Source organism: Vespa crabro, chromosome 19 (genome assembly GCF_910589235.1).
Source record: "Vespa crabro chromosome 19, iyVesCrab1.2, whole genome shotgun sequence".
NCBI lineage: Eukaryota > Metazoa > Arthropoda > Insecta > Hymenoptera > Vespidae > Vespa > Vespa crabro.
Genome location: NC_060973.1, coordinates 3,802,821 through 3,825,000, shown reverse-complemented (window position 1 = coordinate 3,825,000; position 22,180 = coordinate 3,802,821). Strand labels below are relative to the sequence as shown.

The 22,180-nt window shown below is 30.1% G+C and overlaps 3 protein-coding genes across 4 annotated transcripts in view; 1 reads left to right on the top strand and 2 right to left on the bottom strand.

The window, feature by feature from the left end:
• The window catches only part of LOC124430715 (PDZ domain-containing protein 2-like), a 40,091-nt gene extending 32,206 nt beyond the window's left edge, over positions 1 to 7,885 (bottom strand). The window contains exon 1 of the mRNA XM_046977683.1: positions 7,471 to 7,885. The gene's annotated coding sequence lies outside the window, so the exon portion shown is untranslated. The remainder of the gene's footprint in view (positions 1 to 7,470) is intronic.
• Positions 7,886 to 9,277: 1,392 nt separating this feature from the next.
• On the top strand, positions 9,278 to 14,168 carry LOC124430692 (Golgi phosphoprotein 3 homolog sauron). Its single transcript, XM_046977629.1, has 4 exons — positions 9,278 to 10,070; positions 10,190 to 10,436; positions 10,543 to 10,718; positions 11,318 to 14,168. The coding sequence occupies exons 1-4, from the start codon at positions 9,819 to 9,821 to the stop codon at positions 11,564 to 11,566; spliced, it is 924 nt and encodes a 307-aa protein (XP_046833585.1). The 5' UTR covers positions 9,278 to 9,818; the 3' UTR covers positions 11,567 to 14,168.
• A 679-nt stretch (positions 14,169 to 14,847) lies between these two features.
• Positions 14,848 to 17,941, bottom strand: LOC124430691 (damage-control phosphatase ARMT1-like). 2 transcript variants are annotated; one of them, XM_046977627.1, is made up of 7 exons: positions 17,802 to 17,941; positions 17,547 to 17,705; positions 17,299 to 17,404; positions 16,972 to 17,219; positions 16,684 to 16,869; positions 16,169 to 16,571; positions 14,848 to 16,083 (listed from the first exon to the last, which is right to left on the bottom strand). In XM_046977627.1, the coding sequence occupies exons 1-7, from the start codon at positions 17,813 to 17,815 to the stop codon at positions 15,727 to 15,729; spliced, it is 1,473 nt and encodes a 490-aa protein (XP_046833583.1). In that variant the 5' UTR covers positions 17,816 to 17,941; the 3' UTR covers positions 14,848 to 15,726. The 2 variants fall into 2 exon arrangements, with proteins under 2 accessions (XP_046833583.1, XP_046833584.1); XM_046977628.1 differs by lacking the exon at positions 17,802 to 17,941 and having other exon boundaries at positions 17,299 to 17,426; positions 17,547 to 17,786.
• Positions 17,942 to 22,180: the final 4,239 nt, after the last annotated feature.

The window sequence follows — 22,180 nt, the reverse complement described above, 5'->3', positions numbered from 1 at the left end:
TACAAGTTCTACAAGCCATTAGGAAGATCGTCTTAGATATTATAGGTACTTTGGAGGATACTATTAGCTACTTGGAGGGAGCTGCTCGAGCAGCTTTTTTTCACTTCGAAAAAGGAAGCAAGAGACTCTTTCTTGGAGCGTGTTCGAGGAAGCACAGAGTCGCTACTCGTTCGTCGTTACCGTGATAAATTCTCCGAACGTGCAACGCGTTAGCTGCATACGAGAGTTCGATGTTCCTTCTCTCTCTTTCTCTCTCTCTCTCTCCCTCCCTTTCTCTCTCTCTCTCTCTCTCTCTCTCTCTCTTATATTTTTCTGATTATATTTTTTTTTTCGAAAGCGACGAAGAGAAGAGTTGAAAAATTCTCTTGGCATACGTTATACGGTAGAAATAGGAATAACGATGTTGCTAGCGGAATGATAGTGATTGAGGTCACACGCGAACTGAGAAATCATGAAAGCTCTCTTGTTACCGGGTTAACTCCACCCATGAACATGCCATTGTGGAATCTCTGTGATTCGTTTAAAATGAGAGTACGTTGAACCCTTTCCATCGATCGCTATCAAAACGTGGGATCGAATTAAATTCGATTTACTGTTCATTTCTATTTGAACAATTTCGTGAGAAAGAATAAGGAACGTCTATTGATACGTCGTTTTTGTTACACCTTTTTATTTATTATTTTTCTTTCTTCCTTTTAAAATCTTTTTTCTTTTTTTTTTCATAATTAAAAAACGAACAATTATTAAATCTCGTTGTTCTATTTCATATGAGTTTCATTGTTTATAATATAAATATTATTATATTTATTTGAAAGAAGGAAATAGGAGAGAGAGAGAGAGAGAGAGAGAGAGAAAATTCCGTTAAAAAAAAAAAAAAAAAAAAGAAAAAAAATGAGAAGAAAGAAATAATAAAAGAATAACTTATTTAACAATTATTAGAAATATTCACAGTTCGTTTACTTTCGGCAAGAAAAAAAGAAAAAGAAAAAAAAAAAGAAAAAAGGAGGAAAAAACAGTAAAAAAAAAAAAAAAAAAAAAAAGAAAAGATCCATTCAAAGAGATTTTATTCGAGTAACAGATTGCACCGTGTATATTCAGCTTAATTATAGATCGTGATAAATATTAATCACGGTCTTTCGAACGATTCGGAATCTACGAATCGACCTTGTGTGTAATGTTTCTTTGTGTGTAATTGGTTTTTTTTTTTAAAGAAAAAGAAGAAAAAAAAGGAAAAGAAGAAAAAGGAAGAAGAAGAAGAAGAAAAAAAAGAACGAAACTCGTCCATTCGGTGGAACTTACTTGATGCATTTCGTATGCGTACTCGAAAGGTGTTTTCTCAAGGCCGATAGAGATAGAGGTAAAAAAAAAAATAAAAAGAAAAAAAAAGGGAAAAGAGAAAAAAGAAAGAAATAAAAAAATAAAAAAAAAAAAAAGAAAGAAAGAAAAGAAAAAGAAAAACATAGTGAGACGATTACGCTACGTGGAGTATTCGACGAACGCGAGCGTTCCATTGGTCGTCAGAGTTAAAGTCATCGCTTCGAAGGACAAGGACGACCCCTCTGCGTAAATTCTACGTGCTCGGAATGCAGGGCGAGCCTTACGTTCGATGAAAAGAGATTTCTCTTTCCCTCTCTCTCTATCTCTCTCTCTGTCTCTCTCTCTCTCTCTCTCTCTTTCTCTTTCTTACTCTTTATCTATCTGTTTGTCTTTCCCTCTCTCTCTCTCTCTCTCTCATCTCTTCCTCCCCTCCTCTTTCTCTCTCTCTCTCTCTCTTTCTCTCTTTCTCTCTTTCTCTCTGTCTCTCTCTCTCTCTCTCTCTCTCTCTCTCTCTCTCTCTCTCTCTCTCTCTCTCTCTCTCTTTAAGCTCCTTCGAAAGAAGTGAAAAATTCACGTATTTCGAAAGTTTTCGTTCAGCGGGTATCGGAACGCGTATCGTAAATCGCCTGGCACGAAACTATTCGTTTAATGGCCGATAGTTGGAAGGGTGAATATAAAAAAAAAAAAAAAGGAAGAAAAAAAAAGAAAAAGAAGAAGGAAGGAGAGAAAGAAAGAAAGAAAGAAAGGAAGGAAAGATAAAAAAAAATAGAAAAATAAAAATAAAAAGGACAAACACGAACGGCCTTCCCAGTTGTGTTGGGTCGAGAGTAGTAAGTACAAACTCGTGGCTCTGCTACAATATTCGTCGATGTTGTGTTAGAAAGACGGAGGCCATGGCTGAATAAACGTGCACGTATATAAAGATATATATTTGTATGGAGTGTATATACGGATATGTGTGAAAACGAGAGAGCGATATGCGTGCGTACGCGTACGCGTTCTACCGTGACGCGACTCGAAATGTGATTGAACTCGGAGATAGTCTGGTTCGTGGTTAAAACTAAATGGCGATCTAAGAGACACCCGGTATCTACATACATATATATATATATATATATATGTGTGTGTGTGTGTGTGTGTGTGTATGTATACATGTAGATATGTAGGTATAAGTGCATACGTATAAATGAAATTTTACACTTTTTTTTTCCTTTTATATATTGGACGATGTCATGAAGAAATTAATGCATCGTCGTGTACCTTTTTGTTGTTGTTGCTATTGTATATATATATATATATATGTGTGTGTATGTGTGTGTGTGTGTGTGTATGTTTTAGAAAACTTTTGAATGAAAATTAATGTAAAAAAAAAGTATTCCATTAATAATTGCAATCTTGTTTAAACGATCTTAATTGTTTTAATTGAATGTGAAACGTAATGAAACTTATTTGATGTATTATTAAAGATTAATTATATATAATTAGTAACATATTAATTTCAATTAGAAATAAATTAAAAGTATTCGAGATCGTTTTGTAAGAATCATATGTAGTTGAAATCTTTAGAGAAAAAAAAAGAAAAAAAGAAAAAAAGAAAAGAAAAGAAAAAAGAAAAAATGCTTAATTAACGAGGAAAAACTCGATATCGAAAAGAACGATATCTCGATTATTGTTCTAATTAAATATAAAAAAAAAAAATATATATATATATATATATATATATATATATATATATATAATAAGAAATAAATGAGAAATATCTCCGATAGATCACTTCAAACTTATATGATATTAACTGGTACACCATAGACCTAATTAAAAAATAAATTAAAACTAATATTCATTTAATTCGTGTTATATCTTTTAGAAACTAAAATCGACGAAGGAAATTACGCGAGACATTACGACCGAAAGCGAGGATTAATTATTATCGTCGAAACAAGCATATACCACGCGTGGCATAGGGATTATTGTTAGTGTTGGTGAGCTTCTTACATACTAGTAGTGCTTTCACTACACGCGCTACTTCAACGATATTATCATTTTTTCCACTTAACTGCACGTAAGTGTCCGTGAAGTGTAAGAAGATAAAATCGAAACGACCGTTTTGCATTCCTGACTGAAAACAGTTTGAAATTCGTACGATTTGCAAGGGAAAAATAAAAATATAATAAAATAAAATAAAATAAGAAAGAAAGAAAAAAGAAGAAAGAAAATTAAAGAAGAAAAGAAAATGAAAAATATAATAGACCGGTTAGAATCCAAAATGGATGAATGGATGGATGGATGGATGAATAAATAGATTTCATGACACGGAACATAACGCAATGCAAAGCCATAATAATCGTGCGTACTTTCACTCGAAAGTTTCCTTCGAACGACGCTTTTAGTTCAGCCAACGATCGGCACATTAAAATTCTCTACACACAAAACGGGAACCACAAGAGAGAAGTGCGCTCCAGTAAACGCAAATCGCTTCATGCACCTTTAATCCTTGTAAGAAGGATCGATTAGTCATTTTGATTTATAACAGTTTATTATTTACGATTACCACTTTCGAAAACTTTCATACGATGGGTACGTTAAAAGGGATGATAATATAATTTTGTCTAATAAAATTCTAGATAGGTTAAATTTTTACAGAAAGATATTTCTAATCTAAATGATAAGAAAAGATTCAATATCTTTTAAAAGGATTATCGAAGATATTCAGAAAATTTCTATGTACAAATCATTAGAATTATATTATTGATTATTATACGATATTAATTCTGAGGTAAAATTAAATTTATATATATATATATATATATATATATATATATATATATATATATATCATTAATAGAATTCAATCAAATAATCTTTCCAATATTTGAAATTAAAATTAATATAAATTTTAAAGATATTTTACAATTAATAATAACTTTGAATGTTACTTTCGAGGATTTTGAAAAAAAGTAATAAATTAATATCAATTTTGAAATTTGTATATAAGAGTGTTTTGTAATACAAATTATTTAAATGTTACAAATATGAATAATTCAAAATGAAGAAGATAATCGTCCTATATAGTCACCGATAACCACGATGGTTATATAAAGATCGAAACAACTTTGTGACGCAACCGTAGGTGGTTTTGTTGACACGAGCAATCACGCGTGTTGCCACCTGCATTGGTGTTGCGTTGCAAAATGCGCGCTTTTTCACGGAGTATTTCGTTCTCAATAACGTTATATAAAATATAAATGAGTGTCGAAATAGAAGGGACTCCGTCCTTCGAGGTAACAATACAATGTCACATTTATTTGTAATCTTATCGCGAAAGAAAAATTTATACGATACGTAAGCGTCGCCTTCAAATTTTATATAAAGTATAAATAAAAATGATCTTTCAAAATTTTCAATTTATAAACCTATAGATATATAAAAAGAATTTACGAATAATATTATACTCATAAGTATATTATATTACGATTTTTACGAGACATTAAGTAAAACTATATATTGACACTTGTCAATTAATCGTAATATTAAATGATTCAATGAATTTACATAAATATCTACGATTAAAACAATAATCTTTCCCTTTAATAATCATAGAAATTATAACAATATTATTAATCCTTCTTTTGTAGTGATTTCGAAAAGAAAAGAAAAAAAAAGGATATAAGAAGAATATAACATAGACAATTGGAATGAAAGAAAATTTATTGGACTTTAAATTAGAGATTTTCAAGAATCGTTTTGAACTTTTGCATAAAATATATTCGCATAAAATATATTTTTAAAAGGATGAAATATATGTACATACATATACAATATATTAAAAAAAACAACACACACATACATACACACACACACACACACACACACATATATATATATAGAATCTAAACATTTGTTGATAGCTTCCGAATAGAAATATAGCGGGAGTATCGAGAGTGTGCATCGAGTCTATCGAGAGAGGTGCTGTTGCTTTCTCGAAGAGAGTCACGAAATGGGGGGGAAAGAGGGGGTTGGGTCGAGGGGGCAGGGGCAGAAGCAGGGGCCTGAGCAGAGGGGGGTGAGGGGGAACAGCGAGGGGCACACCTGAATCATCCGTGGAATGTAACGCTCCGGCCATTTGGATTTTACCGTACCTTCTCGTTCCGTAGCCATCGTCTCCGTGGCTCTCTCTCTCTCTCTCTCTCTCTCTCTCTCTCTTTCTCTCTCTCTTTCTCTTTCTTTCTCTCTGAGAACTTTGCCAGAGAGAAGGAAGAGAAACCAGAGAGGAAAAAGGAGAGGAACGAGAAAGAGAGAGAGAGAGAGAGAGAGAGAGAGAGAGAGAGAGAAGATAGACTGGATGGTGTTGTTTAACAGTAGCAACCCTGGCCGTCGAATAACGAGCCACGCGAACGAATCAATTAACGAACGGCAAACTTTCTTCAGGTAAACCTCGACACGGGTCACCGTCTTCATCGATCTTGAATTTTTATTACAGTACCAGTACCAGTATATATCAATTATAATTAATTGTTCGAGCGAATTTCTTTGAACCAACGACAAAAAGTCTATCCCCATGTGATCGTTCTTAAAATCTATTCGATATTTTCTTTTTAATGTTTAATATGAATTTATGAAAATTAAATGAAACAATAGATTTCGTTGAGTTAAATGTCGTTATTGAAAATTATAATGATCGAAATTGTAAAGAAAATTATTAAACGATCTCAATACAATTCTATCAACGTTTACTAATTAGATTAGATCAAACTCGATCGTTCTGATAGTGTTTCTAAACCTTTCTATTTTTTTTTTTTTTTTTCACGAATGATCCTATTTTTTCCTCCTCTTGCGATGATAATCATAGAAAAAAAATAGTTCCGTCCGAAGCTTCGAACGATTTAGATTTTACGAGATATCGTTAAAGTCCTTATTGAGAAGTATCCTTGCGATGTCAGCGAAAAGAAATAAATGAAAAATAAAATCAAACGAGAATTGAATCAACTAAAATTAAAAAGGGTTGAAATCCTTCCTTGGAATGTTCCGTTTTAACGAGCCCGCATTGGCAAGGATCGCTTTTATTGCTTGTTGCAAATCCGTTTCGTTCGTATTGCTATTTCTTCTCGTGTAAATTGAAACGTAACGAAGCAGCAAGTAGAAACAACGTCGACAGGTCATCGACGTTCTCTTCGGAGGATCAGCTGGCCGTAGATCCTCATTTTAGTAATAAATACTTATGTATATATATATATATATATATATATATATATATATGTATGTATAGTGTGTGTATGTGTGTGTGTGTGTGTGTGTGTGTGTGTGTGTGTGTGTGTGTGTGTGTGTGCGCCTATACGTTGGGACGAATTGAAGTGGAATCATCTGTGGTAATACTGGGTGTTCACATAATTAAAAAAAACATCACAACTTCTTTCGTTAATTATGAATAATAAGATGAATAACATTGTTACGCATTTTTCCCATGATTTCGCTTTTACGCGAACGATTACTGAACGAAAGAAAGATGTGCCTGAATTATGAAGACGTAAGATATTTTTCTTAATAATTATTATTAATTAAATCACGTCTCTTTTTATTCTTTCCATTTTTCCCTCGAAATAAGATGAAACATATATATATGATAACAATTAATCCAATTCACTGGCAAAAGATAAAAAAAAATTATCTGATACAAAATGATAATAATCGATAGGATGATTGATTCAATAACCATTGACACCATTTTTATACATTAAGAGTTAAAACGTTAATGAAAAGTAAATGATCATTATGTGTATATTTATATTTATACAAATATCTCCTAAAGTTTATTCATTTTTATATTATATCAATAAATGTACTTTTATCGTTCTTTCGAATGAAGTTTTTCTTTATGTCAAATAAGAAACGTCATGGAATTTTGCAAATGATTTCATATTCACAAATGTCACGCTCTAAATGTCTCCTTGAAAATCATTCACGTTTATGATATTAAATTATCATAAACGTGGGAAAATTTGATATTATATAAGTATTACATTTCGTTAATATATTAATATGACGTAGATACTCAAAACACACGTGACACATATTTACACATACGTATTATCATCGGCGATCGTGATAACGATTGTTAAACAACGCTTTTGATGAAGTACTTTCGATCTTGCTCACCTGACACCCGTATTGACGAAGAACCGATCTGCTCAGTGGTGGTCCAAACGCAGCATCTTCCTTGATCCTTCGATCTCTCTTCTGGTTTTTTTTGTTTCTTATTTTTTTTTTTATTTTTTTAAAATCCTTTTCTCTCGCTCTCTCTCTCTCTCTCTCTCTCTCTTTTTTCTTCTTCGTGCACAAGTACGTAAATAATTATAAAAAGAAACTAGAAAATATCTTTTTCGAGCTTAACTCTTCAATCACACAACCAACGCGATAATCGAGAAATATATATATATATATATAAATATATGTGTATATATATAAATATATATGTATATATATATATAAATAAATATATATATATATATATATATATATATATATATATATGTGATCGAGAAATGCCTTGGACACTTCCACCGAGCGAGCGGGTCCGAACGACTGAAAGTGCCTCTCGGTACGTTCGCGCGCCTTCCTCGAAGGAATCATTCGCTCTATCCCTACTCTCTCTCTCATGGATTCTCTGACTACCGTGCTGAACCTGGTTAACACGAGAACGAAGCGATGTCGAATGGATCGGGACGATCTATTGAAAGAAATCGTTTTCCTTTTTCGACTTTCGAAATGTTATCTCCAAATCTAACGAAATAATTCTTTTTTCTTTTTTTTCTTTTTTTTTTTGTGAATCCGTTATTCGCTTTATCTTTTTTTCTTTTTGCGGAGTAATAAATAATTTTTCTATATATTTTCTATATATCTAAAATAAAAATATATTTTCTATATATATATATATATATATATATATATATATATATATCAGTTTTTTTACAAGCGTAATCAATTTTTTTGTACGTAGAATTATAAACTTTACAAATTGGCTTAGAGATTGTAATTTTACTCGTTAAATAAAATTCCATTCCTTTTTTTCTTTTTTTTTTCTGTTTTTTTTTTCTGTTTTTTTTTTTTTTTTTTTTTTTTTTTTTTTCTTTAAGATCAGTAAAATTTCCAAAGAACAAAGTCAAAAATTTTTGATTACAATATTTTTTTCACATCTTTTTCTTGGCCTTTGGTCGCAAGGATCATATCTTTTTTCTTAGTCAGTTCAAAGGTACACCGCATTGCGGACTCTTACGATTCTTAGGAATGCCGATAAACGGCGATAATTGGCGCAGGACAAATCGCAAATCGATGCACGACCGTTGCGTTGGATACCACGAAGCGATATCGATCGTGTGTCAAACCTTTCGCTTATCCAGAATCGGCGGTAAGAATAAAGCTCGACTAAAAATAAAGTGATGAGACGTTTAGAATGTCACGCACGAAAGATTTGAAGAAAAGATTGTTAAAAGATTTGTAGAAGAGACACGTATGTATGTATATATACGTGCGCGCATATCCGGAAACGTAGTATAGCATTAATAAATTAATCGTAAATTTAATTATCGTGTTATTTAAAAAAAAAAAAAAAAAAAAAAAAAAAGAAAAAACATCGAATTACGATCGAGATAAAAATGCGAAAAAGTGCGAATATTAAATTTAAAATGATTATTTTATACGAATAAAAAGCAAAAATTTTTCATTCAGTACGATAAATAAATATTGTTACTTAGGAATCATTGATTTTCGATAGAATCCATAATTTCAATCGAAATTACAAATTTATATTTTCGCGAAAATTCAAAATGCCCGCTTATAAAGACGCGTCGATAAGAGAGAGGAAGCTCATTTGTCATAGGTGGTTGGAGAGACACGTGACCAATGACGACAGCGACACTGGCGACACTTACGTTAGTCCTCCAAATAGACATGTTTCCGTTCTAAACAATTACGGTCACGGGGTGCATCGTTCGCGGTCGGTTACGAGGTGATTTTGATTTAAGGAGTAGAGAAATCGTTGCGAATATTTTCTTTAGATTTAATAAAAAAAAAAAAAGATTACTGCTATAATTTCATTGTTGATAACGATAAGAGAGAAAAAGAAAAAAAAGGGGAAAAAAAAAGAAGAAAAAGAAAAATAAGAAACATAGAAGAAGTTTTATCGTATTACGTTATCGGAGTTAAAACTACGTTTTCTTTTCACGTAAGCTGATGTCTTCGTCAGCTCGTATGATAGCATCCTAGTGGCGAAATAAAAAAGCAACGACCGTACGGGAGGTAGTTGGCCATCTTGGAAAACAGATATGGTTGTATCGAGAGAAACGTCAACAGAATTGTGTTTACTTCGTACGATACATGCCGTGAGAGGTGTCTTAGTTTAATTACATTTATAATAGACTTAGCTTAATCGCACGGAAGTGAGACCGACACGGTGGCGTATCTGACACGCAGACGTTATCGCAAAAGGTGCGTAACTTTGCTTCCGAATGATGAATCGAGGTGACGGATTGGTGCAGAGAAGACGAGTGGTTAACAGTAGCAGCAGCAGCAGTGGATTCGGCCAGGATGGTTCCAATGAACTTGGTCATAATGACAAGTTGTCTGGTAACAGTATGGACACCGACTGTTCATCTCAAAAAGATTTAAATTCTAATCCTACGATAGACGATGATTCTGATAAAGAAACCAGATTGACTCTTATGGAAGAGGTTTTACTCCTTGGTCTTAAGGACAAGGAGGTAAGGACATAGAAACTCCTTTTTTTTTTTTTTCTTTTTTTTTCAATCCTTCGCTTATGTCTCTCTTCCTCGATATCTCTCTTCTTACTCCTTAGGGATTTGTTTTTATTAATTCTTAGGGTTATACTTCGTTTTGGAACGATTGCATAAGCTCAGGCCTACGTGGATGTATCTTGGCCGAACTTGGATTTCGTGGTCGTGTAGAATTAGAAAAAGCTGGAATGCGTAAGAAAGGATTATTATCAAGGAAATTACTCTTAAAGAATGACGCACCCACTGGAGACGTCTTGCTGGATGAAGCGTTGAAACATTTAAAAGATACAGATCCTCCAGAGACAGTTCCAAGTTGGATAGAATATTTAAGTGGTTTGTAATTAATTGATGATTTTTTTTTTTTTTTTTTTTTCTTTTTTTAACCTCCACGATAGTAATTCAATTTTTATTTTGGCCCTCGTTATATGTATTGTTACAGGTGAAACGTGGAATCCTTTGAAGCTACGTTATCAGTTAAAGAATGTTAGAGAGAGATTAGCTAAAAATCTTGTAGAAAAGGGTGTGTTAACTACAGAAAAACAAAACTTCTTACTCTTTGATATGACAACTCATCCTCTTACTGATAACCTTGCCAAAAGTCGTCTTGTTAAAAAGGTAATTAGATTTTTGTTATATACTTATATATTATTTGTTTATATTTATCTGTTTATGCTCTCTCTCTCTCTCTCTCTCTCTCTCTCTCACTCTCTCTCTCACTCTCTCTCTCTCACTCTCACTCTCTCTCTCTCTCTCTCTCTCTCTCTCTATGATATGTATTTTGTTATGCGCGCGCAGACATATTCTGTTTTGTTTTAATATTCCAGAAATAATGGTAATATCTTATCTCTTTGTTTGTATTCTCTCATCTTCTAAATTGGGTATTCATATTAATCACTAAAAATGATAAGAGGAATTATCATTTGTAACATTTTGCTTGTATTTACTATAAAAGTATATTTGTATCTCCTATTCATACATATGTTTGGAGAATATCTGTATCTTTTTTATTTTATTTTTTTTTCTTCTTTTTCCTTTTTTTTAATTATTTCCAGGATGCAATTTAACATGCGTATCCGTTTAGTTGGTTTTCCTATTCATTGAAAATATTCATAGTGGAAAAATTATATAATTATTAATTCATCAGTTTTAAAACATTAGCATCATTTAGAATATAAGATTGTTATATTTACAGAGCAGTCATATTTTATTTACAGATTCAGGAGGCTGTGTTAGGTCGTTGGGTAAATGATGCAGGTCGTATGGATAGGCGGACGTTAGCATTAGTGATCCTAGCCCATGCGGCTGATGTATTAGAGAATGCATTTGCACCTCTTTGCGATGACGATTACGAAGTAGCAATGCGCCGAGTTCGAACTTTATTGGATCTAGATTTTGAAGCTGAAGCTACTAAACCTAATGCCAATCCCGTATTATGGGCTGTATTTGCCGCATTCACTAAGTAACACAGTTTTCATAAATTAAAAGTGTAACTTATGAACGTTGGATAATAGTGTGAACAGTGGGATTACCAATTTTGCATGTATTTCAGTTGTATACTTAAAAGAAATAGTTACAAGATCATTGTTACGATCATATGATTCAGACCAAATAACATATAGTTGACTGCATGAAAAGCAGCGTTAGGATATATTAGTCATTTTCATTATTATTTAATATCTTTGATAACTGAACTGTATATAAGTTCAGATTGGTGACATCGTAAAGTAACGAAATTCCGTGTGTGAATGTGCACTTCGAGTGTGATTTAGTGCCATGTAGGGTTTGATAAAAAAAATTCTCATCGTACAGAATTTTATGAAATATTTATTATCTGCATCTGTATAGAATCCTTCACGTATAATATTTGATACAGCCTTATACGGCAAACTGTATCTCTCATGTTATTTGCTACATCATTGATGACTGTTGCTTAAAAATAAAAGACAATATAAGAGGCAATATAGCAAATTGAAAATATTATAACATTATGTTCTAATCGCTAGTGCCCCTCCCTACGGGCTTCTATATTGCATTTGGATATATCTTATAGTGACATTCTTTTCAAATTGAAGCACAGATTGATAAGATTCACTGGGTGGCAGTAAAGCAATTAATTTTTGACGTGTATGACCTGCATTATAGAATTTTATAAAAAATATTCCTTTCGATGCTTTAAATATTTTATATATTTCGCATTATCAATAATTTTTTTGTAATATATTTAATGGAATACTTCCTTTATATTTGAATTTTATAGAGAAAGCACAAATATATAAACATTGATCTATTTACTTTCATGAAAAATATAAATGCTAATAATTGCAATATTAATATTATCATTCTTAGAGATAATAATTATTAACAAATATTGACATATATATTGCTCCTTTTAGCTGTAGAAAAAAATTTCATTATGATGCTTATATATATATATATAAAAAAAAAACATTATATAAAATTATTAAACATGGGGTTTATTGGTTAAACTAATAATTTCAAAATAAGACATGATTTAGTTACCTATATATCTATCAAGAATATACAATCCATTCGATTTATACGTTTCGTACATTTTAAATTATTATTAAGTTAATTGTTGCTATTTGAGTATTAATTTTAATAAGTATTTAGTAAAACTGTAATATTATTGTCATATAGTTTTTTTTTTTTTTTTTTAATGCAGGTTGAAAAAAATTACACAAGTATTTTAGTAATCATACTTATTTTTATGTATTTTTAAATGTAGTTAAGTCTTTTTTGTCTTCATTAGATTATAATATTTTATTACATAGCTGTCCATTTGACAGAATGCAGATATCTATTATAATTTAATGTAATATAATATTCTGCCTATATATATTTTAAATGGTAGTAGCTTGCTGGTCAAGCAGATGTAACAGGTATTAGCTGGACAAGGCATTTATTTTTGTTACATTGTTACTAGTGGATTTCTTTGCTTGTGACACTTCTATAAATTATAGGTAGTTCTTTTTTCTTTTGAAATAACGTTCTTTTCAATATGAATGCTAAAGTAAAATGATTTAGATTAATGTAATCAATTTGTTATATATTTATATATTTATATATATATATATATATATATATATATATATATATATATAATATATACTATATATTGTACACACACACACACATATATATATATATATGTGTGTGTATATGTATATGTATGTATGTGTGTACGAAAGCTCTACTGCCACTTGGTTGAAAAATTTGAATATTATATTCTCCAATGAAAAAGAAAATACACATCACAATACGTGCTCTATTACAATAATATTTTAAATAGTGACATACATGTATTTGCAATTGAGTATATTTGGAATAATTTTTAAATGAGGCCATACATAGGAAACTTGTAATTAAAAATGAGATTATGAAAAGAACTTTTTTGTCTATTTATATATTTTGTAATACTACATCATAAAATTCCTTATATAATTGCTGATTATTAATAATGTTTATATATTTATAAAAATCATTGTACTTTTACTATCAAGAAGTAATATGTCAGGTATTTGTAATAATGGTAAAATATCATAAATTTGTTCAGTGAAATTATTTATATTTGATGCCTGATAATAATTTTTATTTCAAATGTACGAGCTTTTTTAAGTTTATCAAGTTTATTAGAAAAGTTCATCATAAATAATTTTCTATGCATTGCCACTTTGGATAATAGTCTGAATATATGAAAGTATAATTATCACAGATAAAATATGCAATGATTTATTTTAAGAGCTTGTAGTATAATATTTTGTTCCTTTAAAAAGCAGGGGTAATTTCGTTACGAATATAAAATATATAAAAACAATAGTATATTAACAGGAATATGATCAAAATAACTTGAATAAAATCAAATATATTTTCTGAAATTCTATCCCATTTGTTTGATCACTGTAAATCACTTGTAAATACTGCATTATAAATTACTGTTAATCGAGATTTATAATTTCAGTTGCACTTCTATATGTAATATATCCTTATTATAGAAGTAAATGTAAAATACACATATTAAGAAATAAAACAATTTTTTTTTGTGTATAATAAGTGTATTACTGTAAATGAGAATTCTAAAGAAATCTTTGTAGAATAGTATATACCATAGAAACATATGCTGATAAAAATTTTTTTAGATATCAGAAAAAAAGAAAAAAACATATATATATATATACATATATATATATATACATACATATATATATATATATATATATATACACTTAAGTTTTACGAAATATTATATTTTTTTCTTTGCGTTTATGAGATTAGCTACTAATACTGTGGTTATTACAAAAGAAATTTGTGTATATTTAAACACGTGTCTCAACACATTGGTTATAAGATAATATTGTATGCTTGGAATAAGTGCAAATAATTAAATATATTGTATAAAGGCATGTGAATAAAAAAGTATGATTAAGGCGGAGAGAACGAAATGTAAGTATTAGGGATACATGCATACACATACATACATATATATATATATATATGTGAAGACACATAATCGCATTGGAAGATCGCGCCATTTGTACTTAAAAACCAAATTATTAACAACTAATATTTTGATGAATTATTAATTCGAATTGCAATTGATAGAATTTATAAGTGTGTTTATATATATTTGAATTAAAAGTATACGTGGTTGCGATCAATTCTGGGTGTTTTCGAGGACCTATTAAATAATAATATAATATACAAATATAATAAAAATATGATAACATCCTTAAAAAAATTATTTTATTTTTTATTACTTGATATGCATTACTATACATCACTGTGTACAAACATTTATAGAACAGAAGGATATTATCTATTTAAAAGAAATAGATACTTATTCTTCTTATTATTATTATTACTATTATTATTATTATTATTATTATTATTATTATTATTATTATTATTATTATTATTATTATTATTATTATTATCATCATTACTACCATTATAAACATGTATTGAATGTAATAAATTAAATATTGCTGATAATACATATACATCTAAAAATCATTTTGTTTTTGTAATATTATAATTTAAAAAGACAACATTTTTTTTTAATCCAAAAATGATCTATATATTCTCACTATCATTTCTATTATGATATATAACAAATTGAAATATTACTTTTTCGTAAGACTGATTCACATAGTATGAAAATGTAATTGTAGAAACTACTAATTCTTTCTTATGTATATACATGATATATATATTATGTACGTAGAAAATTTATACAATCTATAGTATAAATGGGTGATATTATTACAATAATGTAATTCTCATTGCATCAGTCTATCCATTATTTCTTTCATTTCTATTTGTATTATATTTAAAATGGAAATTTATATAATAATATTTCTCCATTATAATTATAAATAAAATAGAGTAAGAAATGAAAAAAGAAAAAAATTTAATAGATATAACAAATGGTACATGTACATTGACATTAATATTTTACTCGAAAACATTTAGATATATCAATCTGTAGATTTAAATGCAACTAGACGAATTAGGAGTTGTTGCATTTATGTGACTTAATAAATTTATATAAAATTTTCTCTTTATAGATATAACAATAGTATTATCTTTAATTTAATTTCGCTTATTAACATATAGTGGAACAGTTACAAACATTTTCAACTGTTGCTTGAATAAGACCATATTTACCAGTAATCATCCAATTTTCATCTTTTTCGTATAACATTTCACCTTTTCCAAGTGGTAATCCAACACAAACATCAGACTTTATTGTTCTCAAACTCAAAATATTTGTTGGCCTAAAACCTCTCAATGCTTCCATAAATGAAGTAGTATATTCCCAATTTATATCACCTAATAATTTTCTATAATTTAAATCACCTTTAAATATTACTAATTTAGCATCTGATAATTTCGCATATAATACTTTATCCTTTTCTTTCATTTCTGCAAAATCGTAAGGACTTGTCCAATAAGATTCTTCCTGTATAAATATAGAATATGTATTATAGTTGGTAATACGCATAAGAAATATAAAATAATATAACTATATATATATATGTTATTACCTCAATGGTCCAAATATTGTTTTTTAAGTAATCATAAGATAACTGCGCTGTTCTTTCTAATTCTGGATTTGAGGATTTTTTCATATAATCCAATACCCAATGAAAATCATGAGTGTTAGTATCACTGACATACCATGGATAGCGTTTTACATAAAATCGAACTTTTCCGGCTAAGCCAAAATTAACTAGGAAAATTGCTAAACATATATCAGTGAAAAGTTCATATCCTGCATTATCTAATACCATGTCTATAATATTAGAATCATTTAGTTTTTGTTTACTAAGAAGTTGCCAAGCAAAATCAGTGGCATTATCAAGTATATCATTGTGAAGAGTTTCTAATTGTTCTATAGGATTACTAATTTGACTACTATCAGATCCTGCACTTAGAGATAAATCACATCTGAAAAGATAATAACAGAATAAACATATATAATCTTTTATATATATATATATATATATATATATATATATATATATATATATACATAAATTTTTAGGAATATTGATATTACCTGTTTCCCCACAGATTCAATTGAATTAATTTAAAGAATTTTTGTTTCTTTTCAACTTCCTCCATTAATTTTACTTTGTCAATTATATCTAACAAATACTTATTGAGAATTTTTATTGTATTTAGGGAATTAATAAAAGCATCTCTTTTCTGCTGTTGAAATGGATCATACGTACGTAAAGCATTCCTATAAAGTCATAGGATTATACAGTGTGTATTGTTAATGAAATATAGTAATGAAATATAGCATTTTTCTTTTTCTTTTTTTTTTTCTTTTATACAAACTTACATAAGAAGAAATTTTTGTGCCAGACTACGATACATGTAGCATTCGCAGTACAACCATTCTGTATTAAACCAGGTTGGTACGGTGCCTTCTTTTTCAGTTTTATCTTCCAAATACTTGTTCCAAACAGATGCATCATTGTCATCGTCATTTTCTATCGTTGGTAATATTTTCAATGCCTTATTAGTAACAATCTCATTTTTCAATTGACTTATAAATCCCACCATTTGTTTTATTTCTTCCGTAGCATTCTGCAGGATATAAATATTGTATTAATAAATAATAATATAAATGATATATTATATATAGATCACAATAAAGTACATTCACCTGTCCAAATTTTTCTGCGATTTGTTCTTTATTACGACTAAAGTTGTCTATAATTTTTGTTAATATTATGGGTAATCTATCCTTAAGTGTAACATAAGCAAAACTCCTGCAACACATGTCTTTTTATACTATCGTAGGAGGAAAAAAAAAAAAGAAAAAAAAAGAACAATCAAAACTCTCATTGAATTCTTTTGAAATTATTATAATTGTTCTCAAGAATTAGGTTAAAATCATTATGTTGTATTTACCGCATATAAATTCCAGAAAGACGTACACCAAAGGGTGTCAAAGTATCTTGAAGATTTGCAATCTCCACCGAATTAGATTTAATTGTTGGCATGGTTTGTTTCGTGTTTATAGCCATTGATGTTAACAAGAGGCATAAAATGAATGATAATTGTTTGAGCCTGCAATGCATAAAGAAAAATTCTCTTTCATATCTACAATCAGATCAAATTAAAATTACATAACCCATAAGGTTGTTTTGTTTATCGTATACTTACTTTTTCTCAGTCATTCACGTTTATCTATAGGTTATAAGAATAGTCTGTTTCACGCATGCGCAGTATTAAACTCCGTGACAATATGAAATTTTGGCGGGTTAACTCTTTGATCGATTGATTTTATCAAAAAATTTCGATCAATGATTTTGAATGTATATTATATCTATTATCGTGTGTTTACTTTAAAGACATTTGTACGAATTATATTAAAAACTATGTTAAAATAGTTAATTACTTCGTAAGATAGTTCAAACGCGTTGAAAAATGAAAAAAAGAAAAGAGAGAGAGAGGGAGAGAGAGAAGAACGATCTTATTTCGTTGCAATATCTCTCATTTGTTTTTTGTCAGTATCTAAAACTACAAACTAGAACGATAATTCAGTTACAGATAACCTTAGGGGTTGATAAACTTTAGTCGGAAGATTGCAACCGGCAAAACCACTCTACCACTCGGCTCGTTGCTTCTCTTGAACTTTTCGTTCGTTTGTTAGCTCGTTCTTTGGCTTTAGGAATGCAAATTATTAAATGACTTCTGTCGCTATTGCTCTATTTGTTCCTTCACGTGTTACTTCGCGATAAAAGAAGGATAAAAAAAAAAAAAAAGAAGAAAGAAAAGAGAAGAAAGAAAAAAAGAAGAAAAAAACATACGAGGATAAAAAAAGAAAAAAGAGTCTCGATAAAGATTTGATGATGGATCACGTTGTTTTTCTTTTTTTTTTTTTTCCTTTCTTCCTTCCTTCCTCTTTCTAGAAATCAATTAAAAAAGATTATCCATCAATAAAATTATTTTTCCTTCTCGTATAATAATTAAAAAAATAATCCAAACAATCGCGGACGAAGATTGTGTCGTATTCTTCGTTGAATGAAATCTATGGAACAGGCAATGTTCGAACCTTCCCAACCTCTGGAGCTCTCCCACCTTTGGGATATCTCGGAGCAATGTTGCTAATTACTACATACCACCGAATGCGGCATAACCCGCGACCCATGAATTCCAACAGTATGGCCGAGCGTGTGCAGGCTCGAAACTGGATTTGTCTTCCATCTCTCTCTCTCTCTCGCTCTCTCCCTATTTCTATCTTTCTCTCTCTCTCTCTCTCTCTCTTTCTCTCTCTCTCTCTCTCTATCTCTATCTCTCTTTCTCTCTCTATCTCTATCTCTATCTCTATCTATTTCTCTTTCACAAGCATCCCCATCAAAATCTACCTTCTTCTCTTCGTTCGAAGAACTTCCCTCGAAAACAACGGACCTATTACAGTCTGCACTTTCGTCAAGTATCAGTTACGTTCGTAATTTTGTTGAATTTTAACAAAATCATTCCCTCTATCTTTTTCGTTCTAACGTTGATAATAAGAAAAAAAGATAAAAAGGAAGAGATTTTCTTAATCTCTTTCTTTCTTTTTTTCGTTCTTTCTTTTTTTTCTTTTTTTCATCAATTTCTCCGTTTTAATATACACACTGTACATTTCAAATCATCCTTAAAAGTATATAAACAATAATGGTCAATTAGCGCTATAATGGATATCGCTTAATGAAAGATCATAATAGGGATATTAAAAGAAAATTTCATTAAATATCATTAAGTCGCATGGATATTCTTTTTTATTTTATTTTATTTCTTTTCTATTTTTCTTTTTTTCTTTTTCTTTTTCTTTTTTTCTTTCTTTCTTTTTTCGTTGAAATCAAGAAGAGATTTCCACTAACATTTTTTGTCTTTTTATTTTTCCTTATTTTTTTTGTTTTTTTTTTTTTTTTTTTTTAATGTAAATTGTAACCTCACGTAGAAAATTTTGAAAAGGGGCAAAACAATAACACGTGATCAGTTAACGTTAAAATCGATTAACGACAGTGAGAAAGGGAGAGATAGATAGATAGATAGAGAGAGAGAGAGAGAGAGAGAGAGAGAGAGAGAGAGAGAGAGAGAGAGAGAGAGAGAGAGAGAGAGAGAGAGCTTATGACAAATTTTAAAAGGATAATCATTAAATAAGTTGGCCACATGGCTAACTGCAATTTTCGAAATGAAGAGGAACGAGAATAAGTCGCGAAATATCAAAACCATACCACCGTTTTAGCAACGTCTGTGATATCGCATTGCTGTAATTATAGTTGGCAAGAAACTTGACGTTGAATCTTTCTTATCATTAACTTGATTTTATTTCTCATCATTCGAGATATAGTCGAGGATATATTAAAAGTTCCTTATCTATATTTAACTTTTAGTTTGATAGAATATCTTGTGATATTCAACGTGTAGTTTCGAACGATTGAAATTATTAAAAAAAGGAAAAAGAAAAGAAGAAAACGAAAAGAGAATAGAGAAAAAGAAAGATCGCTTAAGTCGGATAAAAGTATTAAAATATATCTAAAAGGATCGAGATAAACAAATTAATAAATAATATCAACGAGCAGAATGAATCCTTTGAAAATTGTTCGTATCTTTAATAAATACAAGTAAAAAAACGTTCCCATTCGTGTTGTTGTCATTTAAACGATTGAAGGAAATTGAGCGTGTTTAAATTGAAATAAGAACGAAAGAAAAGGAAAAAAGGAATGAGAGAGAAAGAGAGAGAGAGAGAGAGAGAGAGAGAGAGAAAAAAGAAAATGATGTAATTAAAATGTATCTACGTGAATGTATATCACGAAAATATAATAGGGATGGTCTCTCTATCTCTCTCTCTCTCCCTCCCTCTCTCTCTCTCTCTCTCTCTCTCTCTCTCTCTTTCTTTCTTTCTTTCTTTCCTTATAGAAATCTTCGAGCAATAAGATTTGCACGCTCTGAAGGACGTTGGATAGTTACAAGAAGTTATTCGACTTTCTCTCTCTCTCTCTCTCTCTCTTACGAATGCGCGCGCGCGAGCACCAGACGTACATACAGAGAAAGTTAGTATTACGTTGTACAGGAAGCTCGGGTTGAATTAGGGAGAATGTAAATGATAGGAAAGCTGCAAGTTCATTATTACCGACGGACGTAATACCACAGAATTGTTCGGGAAACTTTTCTGAATGGCAGTTAATTATAATTAATATCACATTGTCTAAGTAGAGAGAGAGAGAGAGAGAGAGACGAAGAGAGACTTCGTACGCGTCCTTACTTTCAAGAATCGACAAAAACGCACTGCCACGAAGTTTCCTCCACTTATTTCTTCTTCTATTTCTACTTTTTCTTCTTCTTCTTTTTCTTCTTCTTCTTCTTCTTCTTCTCCCTATTTTTCTTTTCGAAAAAAGCTTCCTTGGGTCGAGGTCCATATAAAATTACATCGAGTTACCATGAGCTCGATTGTTTTCGACCTACTAACGAAATTTTTCCACTGAAACAACGTTGCTTTTCATCGTTTCGAGCCATCTCCTTCATATGTTATTTCTATATGTGAAATTTAGAACAAAAAAAAAAAAAAAAAAGAACAAAAATAATTTCGATATATTAGGGAGATTGGAAAGTAATGTCGTTTCTGCGCATGTCGATATTTGATTGTGATTAAAAATAAAAACTTGTTAAAAATTTATTCGTTTGAATTTAATTTAAGAAAGCGACATTACTTTCCGGTTCCCCCTAATAATAATTTAAAATTGAAATGAGTACTTAAGAAATTAACAAAGAAAAAAAGAAAAAAACGAAAAGAAAAAGAGGAAAAAAAGAAAAGAAAAATTACGATTGCATTGTAATTATCGATTGTACGAGATTATTTTTCATTTAGATGTAATTGTAATTTAGATGATTATTTTAATTGATGAGGTTAGATTCGAACGATGGCGAAAGAAAGAAAATCTATTGTTAATTAATGATCGATTAAGAAAATTTGAAGGTTCTTTCGATAGAACAAATTTGTCCTTTGAAATTTTTTTGCTTTCTAACGTGAGAACTTTCTCTCTCTTTCTCTCTCTCTCTCTCTCATTCTTTCTCTTTACAAAAAAGAATAAAAGCATCTTCGAATTCTATGCTTCTTTGAAAGTCGTTGAATTAAATCTGTGTTTTTACCGGTGAAAAATGTCTGTCTAATTGCAGAGATATACAAGCAGTTCTCACACTTTTTAAAGAAAATTCTATTGAATCGTATATATCGAATTGTAACGTCGATTCGAACTTCTCTTGTGACCTCTACTTAGACAAAAAGAGAAAGAGAAAGAGAAAGAGAAAAAGGAAAATAAAGAAGGAGAGACGCTGAGAGAAAGAAAGAGAGAGATATATATATATATATATATATATATATATATATAGAGAGAGAGAGAGAGAGAGAGGGAGGGAGAGAGAGAGAGAGAAATAGAATTCTGCAAAAGGAAAGAGAAACAAAAAATAGTGGAAACTTGTAGAGACTTCTTTTCTGCTATAGAGAAAGAGAGTAAAAGAAAGATAGTGACACAGAGAGAGAGAGAGAGAGAGAG